The following is a 19,969-nucleotide window of genomic DNA, read 5'->3' as shown; positions in this document are numbered from 1 at the left end:
TAAATATTTTTGCTTGTTTGTATTACCGCGGAATTCGTAATAAATACAATCAATAATTTTTAATTCTTATGCATTTTATTAATAATATTTAAAATTTTAATTAAATATTTTCAATAATTTCACATTTTTTTTAGCGCCGCAATAAAACTAATTTTTCATAGGGGTAAGTTAGGCTTCATACATTTATATAAATTAAAACTGTAACCAACAGAATGGAGTCGAAACTTTTTTTTACAACTGCATGAAGTAGTAATATATCTAGGGGTAATGTGGGCCATGAAATTTCATAAGAAAATTAAAAAATTTTAAATCAGTCGAACAAATTTTGAATTAAATGATTTTTTTAAGGAAAGGAATTTTAAGATAATAGACCTAATTATTGACAAATTACTTTATTTAGTTATTAATTAACTTTCTTTAACATCATCAAGGAAATGCACTTCTAGTTTAAAATACAAAAAATTAAATTACAAATTTTTAAATTTTTACAAAGAGATTAATTTTACCCCCATTTATAATTTTTGATAGGTCATGTAGACACTGAGTATTTATATGGACTAAAAAAAATTTTGACTAGAAAAAAAGTTCAAACTTTTATTTAATTATAAATTAAATAATTACTTGAATAAATAAATTTATATTTATGTATTAAATTATTTTTTAATTAATCAGTTACTCTGTACATTAACTAGTACATTGAATATTATCTAGAAATTACTATAAACCGCTTAATTTAAAAACTCAAAGTTTTACACACTAGTTTATATATGAATTAATTAATTAGTTAATTAAATGATTAAAAAAAATAACTATTAAGATTTTTCTCTTTGTTTTTCAGTCGTAAAAAAAAATATATAATAAAGTATAGATTTTTATTATATCATAATTTATAATCCAATGAATAATGAAGAATGGGCACTTTTCAAGTGTTTAAAATGCTTATTAATTACAATTAAGTAAAATAAAAATGGCACTGATTAAATATACCTTAAACGCTTAAAATTTTAGCATAATAGTAATAATTATTTATATATAAAATAGTAATTTAAAATATAAATCTGAACACGTTGGCTTAATTAAATTGTATTAAAAAACTGCAATTGCATTGAACTTTTTTTTTTCAAGTAATTATAAAATACTGTATGGATTATTTTATGAAGTAATCTTGATCTAAGCGTTGAAATCTGCATCCTCAAGCTTCAATTTAAATAAATAGTTAATTTTTTTTTTTTTACTCCACAATCAATAAAAAAAACTTTGAAAACTTACCCAATAACTTGTCAATTTTTTTTTATTGAATCACGATCTGTAATAACAGTTTATGTAAATTTAAGTAATTAATTGATAATTAATATATTTATTTATCACAGAATCAGTCTTATTTATTAGTATCTTCATTGATGATCTTCAGTGTTGTATTTAAATTATTTTTTAAATTTAAAAATAAATTTCGTTTAAAAAAATAATATTTCTAATTAATAAATTTTTTTTCTCGTAATTAAAAAATAAAAATTTTGTTACTGACAAAATTAAAAAAAAAAGTTTATAAATTTATATAAAAATAATGATATTAATATTTATCAGTCTTATACCTTTTTTCAAATGTAATCTTCCGTGTTGATAAATATTATTTTTCTTCTTTTTCTTCAAAGCAGGCTCATTATTACTCTTCAAACAACTTTTCCTAATCTTCCTTTGACGATTAGATCTTTTTGCATCAATAAAATCGTCATCATTACCCCTGACCATTTCGGATTGTTCAGAAATAATAGAAGTAGTAGAAGAGACACCCGAGGAAGACTGTTTTGCAAAATCATTAAAATCTCTCTTATCAATATCAACTGTAAGTAAATTTTCCCCATCATTTTTAAAATTATCTCTTCCTTCATTTAACCCACAATCAAATCTATCTTCGCCGTCAATTCTTTCATCATTCAACTCTTTCTTACTGAGTCCCAACGAAACCATGTAATTATGTTTAGAAAAACTCTTTATACCCTTACTTTTATTCGTAAGTTTCGGGTCAATCAGCTCCGTGCTGGACAGTATCGCGTCCGGAGACTCGATATTAGCAAGATGACAATCGAACAAGTAACTCCAGTTACCAGGTCTCGATATCGGCATCGAATCAATCGGCATATCTTGCAAAATGTTATCAAGCATTTCATTATTTTCATACTCATCAATACTATCAACTGTCTCCTTCAAAATAACTTCATCACTATCATTAACTCCTCTCATTAAATCATTATCTGCTGAATTTGTCGGTTTTAAATTTGAATAATTATCATCAATGTCAAATTCTAATTTATAATCAGAATATTTAAATAAATTAACATCGTCCCAAAAAATACCATCACCTGACAAGTCTTCCGAGCTGACAGTCGTCGTAACAGGACACATTTCTAAATTATTAATACTATTAATATCATTTAAATTAATACGTTTATCATAATCATTATCATTATCATCATCAGCCATAACTTTCCTAGATCTATTATTTAAAATTAATTCCTGTACATCCTTTGAACTTTTATTCCCACCAGAACAAGACTGATTACCAGTCACATCACAAAGTAATTTATCGTTATAAAATAATAAATCATCTGGTTTGCTATTGTTTTTATTATTATTATTATTATTATTATTAATATTATTATTACTACTATTAGCGGTAGCTTGAGTTGAGGTACTGTTATTTATATCTTGACACATTAAATTCGTAGGTTTACTCTCACTAACTTCATTAACAAATACAGGTTTATAATTTGGCAGCTTGTCATTTATAATATCAGAAGAATTACCAGTACTGTGGGCATCAACAATCTGCACATCAGCATGACTTTTTATTCGTTCGTTTTTTCTTTTAACTTTATCCTGCTCAACAATTTTTTTCAGCCACCCAAGACTCCTCACTTTACTATCTCTCGACTTTTTGTTTACTTTTTTATCCCCGCGTGTTTCTTTGGGTTCATCGTCCGTCAGATCGATATGTATCACCTTGCCAAGTCCTTTACGTCTGTTATTTTTAAAACTTTCTTTTGAATACGTAAAACTTCGTCGTGTTCTTGACCCCACGGCGAAGTTAAGCAACTGCTAGGACCCGGCATCAACAACTGGAGTCACTGATTTGATATTTTCGCGGTCGATTAAATCATTCCAGAGCTGACGGGCATCAAACGACTGTTGCATCCACTCGCGAGTCGTGTTCGAAATATTCCGAGGCAATAAATCAGCTAGAGGTGGCGGCAAATCCGGGGGACGAATCCCCAGTAATTTGACAGCAGTGTCCTCGATTTTTTCAACTTCTTCCGGAGCGTCTTTGAGACTTCTCCAGAGTTTTAGTCCCAGCAACTGTCATACATACGAGTTGCTCGTTACTGAAACACCTGTCCTGCTAAAACATTTGCGGAAAATCGCATCGTAAATCTGGTGATTAGTTTTTGTGAGCTTGGCTTTAAATAGAACTCTCAGTACGTGCTCCGTGGAATTGTCTAGATAAATAAAAAGTGTACTCAGTAATTTAGCAGTCGCATTGTTTGCTGATGTCAGCTCCAAGTTTACGTAAATTGACAGCAAATCAGACATTTTGTTTAAATACAAATAAGTTACTTGGTCATCACACTGCTCTTTTATGTCGAGCCAGTAAAAATAAAAAAAAGTCAGGGTACGGTTTATGTGATTTGATAATTTATCTGCCAGTCCAGGTTGGCAATAACATTCTACGGCTTCATCAGACACTTTTTTTATGTACACACACAGTAAATTTATGAGAATTGTGTGATTTTGTTTGGCAATACTATTACAGAGATCTTTTTTGAAGCTGGTGCACCAGCTGAAACGCTCCTCCATACTCTCGTCGCTTTTGTATTTATTATTTTTCATTGTTTCGTCTTTACTTATTGCGTTTTCATTACACAGACTCATCACATCTGTCATTCTGCTGAAAATAATTACAATTTAAATTATTTACTCACTGTAATTACTACCAATAATTATATATTTATAATAAAACATATTCTTACTTTATTGTTTACAATTTTTAACTGTCAGTTCAAACTTTCCTTCAAAACTTTTAAATCAAAAACTTAACGTCAAACTTCTTGTGTCAAAACCTCATAAATTTGAAATAAACAAATTTATCTCGACTTAAATTTTAAAAAAGTTGTTTATTTATAAATAATCAACGCACAATCAACCACTGCGTGGAATTGCATCCATTAGAAAACTATATATCACATATATCAAAAAAATATATTTTTTAACTACAAGATGTCATCATCAGTTGATTCTCCCGTGAGCAGAGACAGTTTTCAAACTTTAAAAATTAATACTCGTTTTAAAAAAAAAAAATTAATCATCGTCACTAAACTTTTTAAATTATTCAAATAATTGCAATAAAATAATAAACGGGTAAAAAAAAATAATAAAAAGTTTTTTGTAAAATACTTTGACAGCAGAACTGAAGTCCGTGGTCGCAGCCAAAGTGACAACTGACAGATGTCAGTACAGTACTGCAACAAAATAATAATAATAAAATAATTTACCGACTGAGAAAATAAAAGTGAAGGTACAGGAGGAACAGTGACAGCTAAATACAAAATGGCGTTAAATTGAAGCAGGAGCTTGAGGTTATAGTAGGAATCTTATGTGATTTCAAAGTTACCTCGTGTATTTTGCAAGTGAATGTACTCGTGGAAGTGAACCCAGCGATTTAAACTCGGGTACTCGAATAAAGACTGCGGTTCGTTTCACCAAAGAACTAAAGAAGTGACATGGCGTCCGGGTAGGATGAAAGTTGACTGTTACAATCCAAACGTTAATGTTATTTTCATGACATTAATTTGATATATTATTAAATATATATATAAATATAAAACCGAGAGCCGCGAATTAAATAAAGATACCGGCATTGATGGTAATGCATGCGAGGAAACCACAAAGGATCAGCGATGGGTAGGACACCAGGAAGACAACACTTTATTCTACAATCTTAAATATTATATTTTTTTTTCACTTCGATGGTTTATCTGCCCACTGTCTCAATTAATCAACACGTACTTTCTCCATCAACATCACACTCAATAATTAACACTGACGTACACTTTTGCATAAACATTTACATTTATTTATCCACCAAAGTCATTTTTTATTTATTTTACCACTTGAACCTCATCAACTCCACTCGATTATCACAACCGCCATTGAATTTTAACTTGTCTATTTATTTATTTACTTATGTCATTATTTACATTTTTTACACTTAATTTACTTTTTTATTAATCATTTACTAATGACTTTTTTTAAATTATCATTACAGGTACTTCGAAAAGCACCAAACCCATCCCTATCAGGTAAATATTTGGAGGGGATAAATTGAAATATTTGTTTATTACTTAATTAATTAATTAATTAATTATTAAAACAACTAAATAATTATGAATTGTTAATTCAAATTCAAACATTATTTTTTAAATTCGCTTTTTATTGGGGACATAAAAAAGTTTGATGTTGACAGCAACTCAATTACTTGGCTGTTTAGAATTTTTATTGTCATTTTAGATTCAAATTTTACTTTTGATTTTTAAATTTTTTATCCTCAGAAATTATTTTTCGACTTGAAATAAAATCCATTTGAATTTATCAGTAATTATTTAAATTATTAACTAAATACATTATTAATTAAACGCATTAATTATCTAGAACAAAATTTATGTCATTGACTTTTTTAAATAATTTTACAAGTCATAGGAAATATTAATTATTGTTTATAAATATAAAACAATTAAACAATTGGAATAGTTATTTTAATAATAATTAAAATTTTAGTGGTTGATGGTCTAGATAAAAATGACAACATAACCTCACCCGAGAAAAAAATCAATAGTCTAGGTTGTGTGAAAAGAATACAAATCTCTGGTATTTTATTAACTGTCAAGTTAATTACTAGTTTTTTTTGTTTAATTATTAAAGTACAGTCGGTTAATTTATATTGCTGGTGATTGTTGATGACAAAAGAGGTAATTGTTGATGAATTGTTTGTTGAAGCAGAACGCCAAGTACAGCGGTTCAAAAGGTGGATATCCATCATCAACAGTATCATCGGACAATCGTTACGAGGGTCGAATGCGCGATTCTCCAAATGGGAATTCGTATAGTCCAGCTGGTGGACTGGGCATGGGCATGCCTGTGGAACGCGAGAGTCCACGTAGCTACACAACCAAACCTCTTTATAAGAAGGAGAGAGAAAATAGAGACTATAAGTTATCTTCTTCACGCGAAAAGTATTCCGGTACTTATTTTACATAAACTTTATTTTGACATCCCAAGTAGCACTTGCCTTTGTGACATCTATAAGATATCAGTTTTTAGCCTGATTTTTGACATATCAAGGCACCAACATGTTGACAAAACCATCAGAAATTTGTCACTGAAAAAATTTCTAAGGTAAAAGATCTAGGACCCGATCAGGGAACTAGTATCCGATCACTTCGTGTATTTGTATATTTATAGCTACCAAATTTTACTGAATAGAGATATTAAAATATATGAGTGATCGGGTACTAGTTCCCTGATCAGGTACTGGGTCTCTTACTTTACCCAAAAGACACAAGTGATGACAAAAAGTTAATTACCAATATTAGTAAAATAAGTCATCTAAGTGACTTTTTAATTGACATAAGACTGGAAACACAACAAATTTTTTCTGTCTCCAGAACCAACATTCGCATGTCTCATTTAAGGTAGATGACCTAGTACCTGATCAAGGAACTAGTACCCGATCACTCCCTATATTTGTATATATATATTTAGTAAATATAGATATACAAATACATGAGTGATCGGACACTAGTTCTCTGATCGGGTACTGGGTCTCTTACCTTATACCAACAAAGGCGACTTTGAGTCAAAAACAAATTTGTCTTGTCCTTTTAAAAGAGATCTTAAAGTTGTCTGTGCTACTTGGGATTCCATAAAACCAATAATTAATTAATTGTCTATTAATTAACTTGCTCGCGAGAGTATCAAAAGTCTGAATAGATTTTACGTCAGGTAGAAAGATGACTGTTTGATAATTTTCAGCTTATTCATGCTTGTATGTCTAGATTGTGCACGATCTCCAAAAGACAAGAGAAGCCGTGACAGTCGGGACTCTGAGCACAGGACCAATCATGACAGGAGTGGTGGAGAGGTAACTTACTATTTATTTAAACTAAAAGCTGACGAATAAAATCCTCGTAGTCTCAGCTTATTTTTTAACTTTATTTGTCATATATTTTTTTAAGATCTTACATCCCATAAAATTATCAAATTCCTCACGAGAATCGTCGCAGCGTAAACCTGCGCATAACTCTTGTCAGGTATATTTGATTTGAATAATTTAATAAAAGTTTATTTTGTTGGTGGTGAGGGTGGATTATGTTTGAGGTTTTTTATTTATGGATTATAGGATAAGAGAGGTGATGAACGAGGTGGTGTTGTGGAAAGAGCGGCGAGATTTGGCGACTGGTCAGAACACTTGAGTTCATCAGGTAAAAAGTATTATTACAATTGCAAAACAGAAGTATCACAGTGGGAAAAACCACGTGAATGGATAGTCCGAAATGACAGCAGGCAACGTCAATCGAACGATTATTCATCTAGGTCAAGTATGTATTTTAAAATAAAAATAATAGATATTACATGATTGTTTAGTCTAATGAGTTTTAAAAAATAATTAATACTTATTAATAATAATGATAATAATTATAAAGGTCATGATAAACATTCCAACTCGCGAGCAAACAGTAGCAATATTAGAGACGGTAAATCTCGACAAACAGACAAACGCGAGTACTGGGGATCGTGTTCAGGTAGCAATCAAGCCAGCAATAGTGTGGGTGGTCCAAGCAGAGATGAATTGCTGTCGTTGTCCTCACGTGAGCGTGATAAAGAACAACGTGAACGTGATCGCGAGCAACGGGAGCGGGAGCGTGACCGAGAACAGCGCGAGCGTGAACGCGAATTACAGCAGCAGCAGCGTGAGCGTGAGCAGCAACGTGACAGAGATGACATGTGTGGCGGTGAACGTCAGTCACAGGACATGGACATATCTCCGGGTGATTCAACGCCGACCTCTGAACCACAGACATCTTTGCACGATACACTGCCACAGGGGCCTGTTCTTCTCGCTACCGCGTTACCGCGACTGGCCTCGCATCCCCCTACATCATTGTCATCACAGTCAACTGGTAAATTGTCGACCTCACCTACGACGCATTGTAGTCAACCTGGCAACAGCAATGCACCTGGTCCGCCGGTTACTCTTGCTAATTTACCAAGATTGTTGTCGCAGATAACTGGTAGTAAGGATCAGAATGATATTACGCCACAGAAAGCACTTCAAACTATACAGACTGCTATCTTTTTGTCACGACAAGTGAGTTATTTTTTTTAATTGTTTTTTTTTAGAGTGTGCGAATAGTTTAAACTTACGAATTATTCGTATCAAATCGAACTTTAAACCGAATTATTTGTAAGTTTTCGAATTTGACTTTTGAATGACTGAAAATTGTGATATTTTTTCTAATAATTTAAATTTCTGTCAGAGGTAAATAGAGCTCAGATACAGATTTATGAAAAAATTATTTTTGGTAACTTTGGGTGCATTCGGAAATGCTCTAGATCTCACTCTCGCAATATGGTACAATTGGCTAGAGCTAGAGCTAGAGCTAGAGCTAGAGCATTTCCGAATGCATCCTCTAAAAACTAAGCTCTTTATTGAATATTTGAAATCTCATCATAATTTTCTTGATTCGAATCGAGTAATTTGAAAACTTTCGGATAATTTGAAAATTGACGAACTATTCGATTCGCACACACCAAAATTTTTTTATGGATTACATATTAATTGAGTGGTTGATTATTTTCTATTTAAATTATTCAGCAATCAGGAAGTAGTGATCGAGGAGGTAATGATCTTATGGCACCGCTAAAAGTTGATACTAGCGGTAATGTCAATTTGACGAATGAGGGCCCGCCGACTCCAACACATTCAGAGACACAGGATTGCATTGATGCTAGAAAGAGTAATTATTGACAATCATTTTAAAACTTACGCAAGGTGGGATAGAATTCATTAATATTTTGTATCATAACTTTAGTGGTGAGTCCTGGAGGATTGAATGCCAGCGTTCAGGGGCTAAGTTCGCTGCAAGGAGTCAGCACACTGGGGTCTCTTGGTAGTCTCGGTAATGGTGGAGGTCTCCAAGCGCTTTCAAGAGTTCAGCCACCATTGACACCTTCTCTGACACCGTCACTCGCAAATCATTATCGGGAAGATCTGACTCAACATGTCCGCGCTTTTCCTGCTGATATTCTTGAAAAACAAGTATGTCTATCTTAATATTATTTATTTACACTAGTTTTTTTTTATTCTCCGAGGGTTGATTGATGATTTGCTTTAAAGTTACACGGAAAAAAATTGTAGTTCTTCCCACCATAATATTGTAGTAGCGAGTACTCCAATATGTAGTTAAGAATACTACATAAATAGTACTGACATTACTACACGTGCGATTGACGTTATTTCAAGTTGGAATTGACATTTATTTATTCCAATTGTAGTAACTTCGGTGCCGCGACTATTGAACCGCGGACAATTCAATCGAATGACAGTTTAACCGATGACACTTCAACTGTACGTCATTTCTACCGAAGTGCCCTCGGTTGAACTGTCATTCGGCTGAAGTGTCGTCGGTTTAATTGTTACAGAACCAGTAACCTAAACTACAGTTGCTGTTGTAGCAACTACAATTTTTTTCTGTCTACGCATTATTAAATAATTACAATAATTAATATTTTTATAATTAATCAGGCCCAAAAATTGAGTGAAGAAGCACACACTATGGGGAGCTTACAATGTACTAGAGTTTCAGCAGAGCTTAAGACTGCACGATCGTTAGTGAGGCTCACTGAGATTCAAGCAACATTACAAGAACAAAGGTAATTAATTAATTAATTAACTAAGAGATGAATGATGGTAATAATATATATTTTTTTGCAGGATATTATTTCTTCGCCAACAAATTAAAACCCTGGAGAAGCTGAAATCCCAAAACTCCTTTATGTCTGACGACTCTTAGTGTAAGGGACTTTATAAAAATTATTAATTAATAAATTAATAATAATTATAATAATAATATTAATAATAATGATAATGAAGGAACATATAATTAATTCACGCAAGTAAACAAGAATAAAAACATAATAATTAATATTCTCATAAATATTAAAATAAAAGAAAAAATTTGAAAAAATAAAAAAAAAATTAATTAAGAAATGTACCTAAATTATGTCATTAATATAATAGAAGTGATATGAATTAGCGAATGATGATTGGGCTGCCTAGAGAGGATAGGCTTCGCTTCTCAATCTACAATTAATTAATAATTAATTATTATTATTATTATTATTGTTATTATTATCATCATCATAATTAATTTTTACCGTCATTTAGCATTGTCGTTTTTATCATTATCATTGTCGTCACGTCATCCTCGTTATCATTATACATTTATAATAATTACGGATTAATTATAAAGTATATAAATAAATAAATGATTAATTAATTAATAAATTATTAATTAATTGATTGATTAATAAATAATTAAACAAATAAGATAAATATATTAAACACCTCTCTGGGAAAACGCACTAGGCCTATCCCCGCAAAGCAGTTATTCTAATGGATTTAAATTAATATTAATTAATTACATTCGTAATTTAGTGTAGGGGAAAAAAATTACTGACTTTAGAATGTTTCTATTTTTTTTTTTTTTTTTTTTTTTTTCATTATTTAAATTAAAATTTAAATAACAATTAATAAACTTTGAATACTTGTACTGAATTGTATAAATAATATTTAAAAAAAAAAATCACATCTTTGTACTACTTGTGTTGTGACAAAAGTTTCTTATCTTAAAAAACAAGCCAGCATTTTAAGTAATTCAAGACGATAGAAAAATTTTTTTAAAAATAAAATAATTTAAATCGTGAGTACGATGAAAATGAATAAATATATATAAATAAATATATATATTAAAATATTATAATAGCAGAATTTATTGACCATATTATTAACAATTTTTTATATACTTTTTTAATGCATTAATTAATTAATTAATAATATTATTTTCTTTTTCTCACCAGAATCTTATTGTTTATTTTTTTTTATTACCAAAAAGTCTATTGGGGTCAATAAGTCTTGCCGGCAAATTTGAAAAAAAGTTGGCTATTCCAATCGTCATTTGTAAAAAAAATAAAAACAAATTAATTTAATTATCTCACCGTAGAATTAATAAATTAATGAGTATAAAAAACTGCTTTTGTTGCGCGTAGATTTGCTTTTTATCATTTCCTTGTAATTAGATACGAAAAATGATTATTGAATATAAACAATCATTATTAAATAATTGATAATTAATTAATTAATTAATTAAATAAATAAATAAATAAAATAGGGTAAAGTCACTGGTGGTTGATCACTAAAAAGATCAACGTCGTTCTATTTATTTGTATTATAATTTTTATAAATTGACTATTAAATAGTTAATTAAATTATAACCATAGATTGTAAGTATTTAAAATTTTCTAATAATAATAATTTTTACAATTTAAATATTATTTAATTAATTATTAATTTTAATTACATTTCTTTAATAAATTGATTAAAAAAATGTATATAATTTCTTTATTATTATTATTAAATTAAATGGGATTGATTATGAGTGTCTTTACCCTATTACTTTAATTGTTTTTTTACACAATTGTTGACAAATTATAATTAGTAATAAATAAGTATAAGTAATAATTATAATTAAGGGACAATTAATTGTATTTTTTAACAAAAAATATCATTACTGATCATTTAAAACTTGATTATTTTTTTTTTAATTATAATTGTTTAGTTGTCTAGTGATTTTTTTCAGGGTCAGGTATTTCTGGTGATAAAAAATATTTTTTAATTATTTTTTTTATTTAGATATTTATTAATTTGTAATTAATAAAAATAATTCATTTGCAATTACGATTTATCACTTATTTTATTTTTTTCATAAATTAATCAATTAAATTAAAATTTTTTATGCGGGCAGAATTATTTTAAAAAATTAATTCAAATTTTTAAATCCGAAATTTACGCGGTAAGGATTTAAAAATTTCTGAGTGAATGAAGCAGACGTCAAATTTAAAATGATAAATAAATAGAGCAAATAATTAATAAAATAAAATTTTAAAAAAATGCGCATTTAAAAAATTAATAAGTGCATTTTTTATAAATTTTTTTTTAAATATTTACTCCATTTATTTGAGATTTTAAATTTCTCTGTCGGGTACATTCACACTCGTAAATTTCTATGACTAAAAATGGATAAAAATTTCTAAAAATAATTATCAATTATAAAATATTCAAATAATTTAAATGCACAAAATTTATTTTTCATTACTAGAAAGTCTGAGACCAAAAAAAAATATTAAATAATAATTTATCACCGTTAATTATTAAATAATGATCAGTAATTAGTCCTAACTAATGTAAAAAAAAAAATAAAACCATTTTCTTCAAGTTATTAACTCGCAGGAAATAAAAAAAAACTAGTAATACAATAAAATATTAATTAGAGAAAATGAACAAACAATAAAAATAATTTCTTTTTTAATTATGATAACAACTTTTTATTATCATCTTCAGTCTGAATGAAGATTTTAAATAAATCAAGAAAAAAATATATATAGTAGCTCGGAATTACATCAATTGCTGGTAAAAATATAGTAAGGAGGTGAATTAAAAGAATACTTATTAAAGAACCTCTCGAAAAATCATTAATAATAATAATAATAATAATAATAATGGTCAATGAATTAATTAATAATTAATAACTATAACTATTTTAAATCAATGACTTTTAATTTGAATTTATTTTTTTATTCAGCTTTATGTTCACTTGGTATTTTTTGATCCTACAATAAAACACTTAGCAATTATTTATATTTATTATATTATAATAATTATCATAATTATAATTATTATTATTAATAATAATTAATTAATTAATTATCATTTAATATTCTAACGAAAATGGCATTCAGTTTATTTATTATTTTTTTATTTTTACTTATAAGATTAATCATTAATCATTCAGTTTTTTTTTCTTTATATATATAAAAAAAATATAAAATTTTATCTACTCAATGGAAACGATTGGGCAAATCGTATTTTATTATTTGTACTATCCGAATGCCATTTTAGTATTATGTTACAATATTTGAATTTTTTTTTTTATTTTTTTAAGTAATTATTACTTTTAAACTTTTTATTTTATTTTATTTACAAGAAACAGTATTTTTTACAAACAATTGTTCAAAAACTGTTTCTTGAGTGTCCTAACTAAAATACAATTAAAGTAGAACTCGTATCGTAACCACTGATATATTTTTTTTTAATTAGCGTAATTACATCACTTGCAACAACATCAATAACCGTAACTTTCTTTACAAAATGTTAATAATTTATAAAAATGATAAAGAAAAAATATTCAGACAAGTGATTAAAAAAAAAAAAAAAAAAAACAATTAATCAAAAATTAATTGATGTAATAAAAATAATTTTGCCGCAAGTTTTGTAAAATCGCCGATACTTACCTGAAAAAAAAATATAATAATAATAATTGGATACATTTCGTTAAAAATACCCACAATTAATTAGTGATATTTTTAAATTAATGATTCAGTTTTTCCCACGTCATAATAACTCGAATTTTAAATATTTTTATTTATAAGCTCAAAGTTAACTGTCGATATGCAATTTCATTTAAATAAAATTGCTAAATCCTCATCAGTATTCGTCATCGCATTAATTTGTTTTCGACGTTACATTTTATTGCAGTCATTACTCGCGAATATTTTTAAATTATAAATATATTTTTAACTTTTTCTTTTTCATTTAAATAAATTGTGTGCGCGATACACGAGTAGTTGCACTCAACAATTTAAACTCGTTACTTGCTTTTACTTATTAATTTTTTCTCTTTTATTATCAATTAATTAATTAATTAATTAAATTTTATTATTTTTTACATAAACTTTACGAGCAAAGCCACTCGGGAATTTAATTTATTTATGCGTGACCTAATAATTGCTTCATCAGCAACTGTCTTTTTGGCTTCTTGTTCATCTATCTCGCGTATTTATTTTTTTTTAATTAATTAATTATACAGTAGATCACTAATTTTTTTTTTAACACACGAATTATTCGCAGTTGTAAAAATTTATTTTTTAAAATAATAATTATAACAATTATTCAAGTTCTTGGGTGCATTCTTCTTACTGCTCGTTTTATTTTTCTTTGCGTTACAGCTTGTTGTGGTGTTGCGCTAAAATAGTAATCAATATATTAGTTAATTAATTTATTAACTAAATTAAATTAAATTAATAATTACCTAAATTGGGCTACTGCACTACCGCCAGTGAAATTAAATGACGGCCGTGAATTAGGATCAAAGGCGATCGCAGGTGATGAATTTGCGGGAGTAAAATTGAAACCACCTGATGGTGTTGCTGGTGTCTATAATAAATAAAGAAATAAATTAATTATTTTTATTAATTAGTTTCTAATTAAAATAAAAAAAAAAACTTACATTCAATCCGGTATTAAAACTGAATCCACTAGAGCCACTGGCAGCTGATGAACCAGTGGGAGGAGCAGCGGATCCAAAGCTAAACATATTAGCTGACCCAGGTGTCTGTCCCAATGAACCGGAAGCTTGATTATTAAAAATACTAGGAAGCGGTGTAGCGGACGGTTGTCCAAAAGCTGGAGGATCAGCTTTTGGGGGATTGAATGAAAATGCCGCTGGTTGAGACGACACGGAACTACCGAAATTTGGTGTACCGAATCCTGTGTCGGATGATGGGGTTACAGATGGGGCTGGAGTTGCTGAATTGCTGCCGAAGCTAAACATGGGCTTTTGCGTGGCAGGTGTGTTATTTGTTGCGGTGAAATTGAAACCTCCGGTTGTATTTTGAGTACTTGGCGTTGACGCTGCGCCAAATGAAAATAATCCTTGATTATTTGCTGCTGGTGTTGGTGTCTCTGTGGGTTTAACTGCTGAAAACATGCTGGGTGCTGCTGAAGATGATGTTCCGAAATTCGTGGTACCGGTGCCGAAAATACTGGACGATGGAGTTGAACCAAATAATGATGGAGCTGAAGTAGTCGGTGCTGAACCAAATGCCGGTGGTGCTGTTGATCCGGTATTGAAAATTGATTTATCACTGGTAGCAGTATTACTACTGCTACCGAATGTCGCTGGTGTTTTATTTTCTTCTCCAAATCCAGCTGGTTTAGTCTCAACCCCAAATCCTGGTTTTTTATCCAACGTAAATGGTGTTTTAGATTTATCTGGAACTTCAAAGGGCGATGATTTTTCTTCTGCTGATGTAACAGTAGCAGAACCGAGTCCAAAAACTGGAGCTGCTGTTCCAGAACTGCTGCCAAAAGTTAACGCAGCTTTCTTCTCCGGAGGGCCTGATGAATCCGTAAATTTAGGTCTCGTGAATGAAAATCCTGATGTGGTTGTTGCTGAAACTAATGGAGACTGTGTCTGTCCAAATTTAATTGTCTCAGGCGTTGATGTAGAGACTTTAGGCTCGGAGAATGTGAAAGCGGGCGTAGAACTGCTGGTTCCTGTGTCACTGCCAGCACTTGCTACAGATCCCGGTGGAACAAATGAAAATGTGACGGGTTTTTCTGGAACTTTATCTTGAGAATTAACTTGACTTTCCACAGTCAACGGATTAGAAAATATGATCGGTTTTTCTTTCTCGACAGTCTTCGGTGCACCGAATGAAAACATTGGCTTGGGTTTGTCTTCCTCAGTTACTTTGTCCGCAACTTTTTCCACTGTCTTGGGTACTCCAAAGGTAAATCCACTTGCTGGATTCTGATTACTCTCAGCAGTTTTAGGCTCAGCGATAGTCGTCGTAGGAGCGGAAAATTTAAATCCCGTGGGTTCGGATTTTTCCGTCGATGGAATGCCAAAAGTAAATGATGGTTTAGCTTGAGACGTGGGTGCTGCAAACGTGAACCCATTTGTCGTGCTATCAGACTTTTTATCATCGGTCTTGACTCCCAGTTGGGGTTGGGCACCCGGAGGAATACCGAATGAGAACGGCATTGGAGTATTTTCTGTTTTCTTGCTCTTGTCTGCAGTAGCTCCAGGTTTCAAGCCCCCGCATGCAATGCACTCGGTAACATCGGATTTATTTTGAACCATACAGCTGTCACACGTCCACGCGCCCGCTGGTTTCTTGAATTTATCACCAAACCCGCTGGTTACTGGCACCGATGATTGGACTGTTGGTGCTGACTTGTTGTCCTCTTTGACTATCGATTTGTCTGGACAGGGAGTGGTGCAGCAGACGCAGGTGGAAGCTGATAAATTATTTCTTACCATACAAGAGGGACATTCCCATGTCTTGGCTACTTTTTGGTCAACCTTCAAAACAGACTCGGTATTTTTAACCGCAGTCTTAACTAACCCAGGCTTCGATGCATGGCAGCACGGGCATGTTATTACACTAGACGGATTCTTCAACATACAACCCGGACATTCCCATGTTCCTTCAGCTGCTTTAGTTTTATCTTTAACTTCAGCTTTTGGTACTTCGGTCTTTGATGACGTTGATGATTTGCTGGCACTCTTGTCTTGCCTTGGCGCCATGCAAGACAGACACTTTGTTTCTGTCATTGGATTCCTTACAAGACAACAATCACATTCCCATTTATCGTTTAATTTAAATTTAGTGCCAAACTGCGTCTGTGTTTGTCCTCCAGCTGCAGAATCGGTAGTGACAGCAGCAGTAGAAGCTGCAGTGGCTGATGATAAAGACATTTTTTTAGATGAATCAGACTTGCGTGCTTTACAAGCGACACACTGATCATCACTGTCATTATTTTTTATATAACATTCCCGGCACTCCCAGATTTTAACTTCCGATTTGTCAGTTTTCTTGCCAAGAATATCCATAACACTGCCAGCTACTTGTAATTCAGCAGGTTTAGTCTCAACTATTTTTTTTTCTTTGGGTCGCGGTGCCGTTGAAGATCCCGACCACATAAAGTTTGTTGATGGCTGACTGCCGTTGTCTCCAGTTGAATTGAAATTGCCTGTTGTTTTGGATGACGTAAATTTGAAAGTCGGCATTGCTGTTGCCGTTGTTTTACAAGCGGATGATTCCTGGCTGGGTTTTATCGGCTGAGAGAAAGTGAACTGCCCGTCCGATTCTAGACTTGTGTCAGCTCCAGCAAATTTAATGGGACTAGAAAATTTAAACGACTCCGTTTCTTTTAACGGAGAAATTGCTTTAGTCTCTACTCCCGTACTTGTACCAGATTTATTGGTATTGGTATTGATATTATTGACAACATTATTTGAATTGTTTTTTGATGACTCGGGTATCGGTATGTCAAAGCTCGGCAATGTTGTGATAGGTAGAGGTATGTGAGCGAGATTAACCGTCTCCGCGGGCTCATCTAAGTCAACTTTTTTCTTAGCTTTAGTTCTGAGTTTACCCATGAATTTTTTATCATCGCTATCAGTCCTCAGGTGATACTCAGCAGCTTTTACCTGCGGCGCAGGCTCACTGTGTGCTGAAATTATTTTTCTGGCGGCAAGCGTCGTGTTCGTCAATCTCTGACGTCTCTTCAGCTTGAGCATGTCCGGCACCGTTGGAACCGTCAGCTCTCTGGTCAAGTGTCTCAGCCCAATAGGCGCGACACTGCTGACAGAACTATTGCCACTGATGGTCTCTTCCTCGCGGGCTCGCTTCCTCGACGCAAGAGTACTCATTGGAGTTTTAACCGGAATCTTCTTGGCGTCGGTGATTGGAGATGAAAAATGTTCAAGGGTTTCAAGAATTCTTTTAGCCGTCTGGCTCATCCCCGTAGTGTCTGTCGTTGACGAATTTGAAGGCTTAACGCGGACACTGGACCTCTTGGGTACTCTCAACTGGAACTCATTCATCTGTCCAGGTCTGCGAGCTGACCGGAAGTTACCGATCGCATTAGCACCTCCGAATGTTGTGTTGCCGCTGTAAAAAGGCGATGACAGTCCAGCTCCACGTTCTAGAGGACTGTTATCATTACTGACCATTGATACATTAAAACTAGGTCTCCTTGAGCTCAACGAATCTCGTCCATTGAACAGCAAAGATCTTGGTGACTGCAAGTGATTTGTAAACGACAATTTATCATTCGTAAATCCTTTTTTACTTGCAAATGGATAAGTTATAAAATTAGACAATCCGTCTTGTCTACTTGTCTGTGGAATGAGTGAACTACAGCCGCTGGTACTTTCACTGGACTCTGAATTGTCATCAGCACCGTTTGCAACATTCATTTGCTGCTGTTGCTGATGTTGCTGATGTTCCTGCTGCCGCTGGTGCTGGTGAACCAGAGGTGTAATATCAGACTTTGTATGAGTCAACCGTCCGGGAAGACGTAACGTAGGCGTTGATGCGACAAAAGATCTACTGGACCCAGCAATCGGCTGCGGGAAATCCGGCATCGTTTCATCAACGTCTTGCTCATACTGCTCATTGCTGTTGACATTATTGGCTGTATAATCAATTCTATTAACAATATTAACATTATTACTGATGGTGTTGCTGGTGATGCGATTACGCGACTGGATTCTGAAGGTTTCTGACGGATGCGTTACGTCTAATCTAATGCACGGGCGCTTTGACGGAGGTTGAAGTGACTCTTCCTCGACATCCTGCTCGTCTGCATTATCCTGGTCAGCAGCAAGGCCATTGCCACCTGGTGAATTGAACCACTTGCTTATCCACGATCTCTGTGGTATCAAATCCGTCACTTTAGTGGCCATTTTTTTTACAAATGACTGAAATTAAACATCAATAAATTAATTCATCATAATTACACTCAAAATTTTAATACTTTATTGCATTAAAAGTAAATAATCGCTAAGTAAATATGTCAAAAAAAATTTTAATCAATAGATTTATGTAGATGTCGAATGATGTCGTAACAATTTTTAGGTTAAGTACAGAGCATGGCGTGGATTTAAAATATTTTATAAATTCAAATTAATTATTGTAATTAATCTAAGTAAATATTATAATTACGTAACATTAATTGTGTAATAGATTTATTTAGTTATAATTATGGCGGCAAATAGGGATTTTGAATTGAAAAAACGCAGAGGAATTGCTGACCTATTTTAAGAAAAAAAAAACCCAGCCAATGATTTCAGCCAGCAAGGCTACTTGTCAGACGACAATCACATCAGTACAATCCATATATTTATGAAGTTAAATATCATTTATTATATTTATGGTATGAATAATAAATGAGCAAGTGTTTAAGTTGTTTATTAATAGCTAATTGAACTCACGTTGTTGGCATCGTACGGCTTCTCGCCGTAAGTCCGTCTTCCAGCCGAGTTGTTGTTACTTCTCTTGGCCATTTTCCACGCTTGGTTATATATATTTATTTATTTATTATCACTCAAAGCACTTACACTTTCACTCTACCCCTAATTATTTAAAACGATCAACTTATTTTTATAAATATACACTTATTAATTATTATTATTCACACTCCAAGTGGGGACTCGATAATTATCGGGAGCATTCTTGATGATGGATATATTTTTGCGTTTTAACCCAACAGTACGCTGGTGGTTAGAGCGGGAGTGTAACGAGTGGAACGGACCGCGCATAAAATCTACAATTACTTTTCCCGCTGAGGCGCCGCCTCGCGAGGGAATTTTCAAATTCCGCGCGCGAAAAATTTATATTTTTAAATTTGATTTTTATTGCCCCAGTGGCCAAATGTTAACTTTTTTGTATCGAAAAGCTTTTCTATATTTCAAAAATATAACTTTATGATAACAATTATGATATGATA

The 19,969-nt window shown here is 31.9% G+C and overlaps 3 protein-coding genes across 6 annotated transcripts; 1 reads left to right on the top strand and 2 right to left on the bottom strand.

The window, feature by feature from the left end:
• Nucleotides 1-907: 907 nt before the first annotated feature.
• LOC130672813 (uncharacterized protein MAL13P1.304-like) lies at nt 908-3,354 on the bottom strand. 2 transcript variants are annotated; one of them, XM_057477568.1, is made up of 3 exons: nt 1,593-3,354; nt 1,270-1,306; nt 908-1,197 (listed from the first exon to the last, which is right to left on the bottom strand). In XM_057477568.1, the coding sequence occupies exons 1-2, from the start codon at nt 2,713-2,715 to the stop codon at nt 1,281-1,283; spliced, it is 1,149 nt and encodes a 382-aa protein (XP_057333551.1). In that variant the 5' UTR covers nt 2,716-3,354; the 3' UTR covers nt 908-1,197; nt 1,270-1,280. The 2 variants fall into 2 exon arrangements, 1 of the variants encoding a protein (XP_057333551.1); XR_008990772.1 differs by having other exon boundaries at nt 1,270-3,354.
• Nucleotides 3,355-4,770: 1,416 nt separating this feature from the next.
• LOC130672806 (WW domain-containing adapter protein with coiled-coil homolog) lies at nt 4,771-14,313 on the top strand. Of its 3 annotated transcripts, XM_057477551.1 has the most exons (12): nt 4,771-4,956; nt 5,321-5,354; nt 6,049-6,292; nt 7,107-7,192; nt 7,287-7,361; nt 7,451-7,649; nt 7,755-8,419; nt 8,927-9,068; nt 9,144-9,370; nt 9,857-9,984; nt 10,046-10,125; nt 11,191-14,313. In XM_057477551.1, the coding sequence occupies exons 1-11, from the start codon at nt 4,916-4,918 to the stop codon at nt 10,122-10,124; spliced, it is 1,920 nt and encodes a 639-aa protein (XP_057333534.1). In that variant the 5' UTR covers nt 4,771-4,915; the 3' UTR covers nt 10,125; nt 11,191-14,313. The 3 variants fall into 3 exon arrangements, with proteins under 3 accessions (XP_057333534.1, XP_057333535.1, XP_057333536.1); XM_057477552.1 differs by lacking the exon at nt 11,191-14,313 and having other exon boundaries at nt 6,052-6,292; nt 10,046-11,052; XM_057477553.1 differs by lacking the exons at nt 7,287-7,361; nt 11,191-14,313 and having other exon boundaries at nt 10,046-11,052.
• On the bottom strand, nt 10,801-19,769 carry LOC130672804 (nuclear pore complex protein Nup153). Its single transcript, XM_057477547.1, has 4 exons — nt 19,455-19,769; nt 14,676-18,941; nt 14,478-14,602; nt 10,801-14,411 (listed from the first exon to the last, which is right to left on the bottom strand). Exons 1-4 carry the CDS (start codon nt 19,524-19,526, stop codon nt 14,339-14,341), a joined length of 4,536 nt encoding a protein of 1,511 aa, XP_057333530.1. The 5' UTR covers nt 19,527-19,769; the 3' UTR covers nt 10,801-14,338.
• Nucleotides 19,770-19,969: the final 200 nt, after the last annotated feature.

The sequence above is a fragment of the Microplitis mediator genome, chromosome 8 (assembly GCF_029852145.1).
Source record: "Microplitis mediator isolate UGA2020A chromosome 8, iyMicMedi2.1, whole genome shotgun sequence".
Taxonomy (NCBI): Eukaryota; Metazoa; Arthropoda; class Insecta; order Hymenoptera; family Braconidae; genus Microplitis; species Microplitis mediator.
Note: the sequence above shows the minus strand (reverse complement) of the source record. Positions and strands in the feature narration are given on the sequence as shown.

Excerpts from the sequence above, each read along its gene's own strand:
- LOC130672813 (XM_057477568.1), bottom strand. The coding sequence starts at position 2,715 with ATGTGTCAAGATATAAATAACAGTACCTCAACTCAAGCTACCGCTAAT. Across the intron at positions 1,307-1,592 it reads AAGATTACATTTGAAAAAAG|ATCGTGATTCAATAAAAAAA; the intron begins GTATAAGACTGA and ends CTGTTATTACAG.
- LOC130672806 (XM_057477551.1), top strand. The coding sequence starts at position 4,916 with ATGGTAATGCATGCGAGGAAACCACAAAGGATCAGCGATGG. Across the intron at positions 9,371-9,856 it reads CTGATATTCTTGAAAAACAA|GCCCAAAAATTGAGTGAAGA; the intron begins GTATGTCTATCT and ends ATAATTAATCAG. Across the intron at positions 9,985-10,045 it reads GCAACATTACAAGAACAAAG|GATATTATTTCTTCGCCAAC; the intron begins GTAATTAATTAA and ends ATTTTTTTGCAG.
- LOC130672804 (XM_057477547.1), bottom strand. The coding sequence starts at position 19,526 with ATGGCCAAGAGAAGTAACAACAACTCGGCTGGAAGACGGACTTACGGC. Across the intron at positions 14,603-14,675 it reads GTTTTAATACCGGATTGAAT|ACACCAGCAACACCATCAGG; the intron begins GTAAGTTTTTTT and ends TATTTATTATAG. Across the intron at positions 14,412-14,477 it reads AGTGCAGTAGCCCAATTTAG|CGCAACACCACAACAAGCTG; the intron begins GTAATTATTAAT and ends TTACTATTTTAG.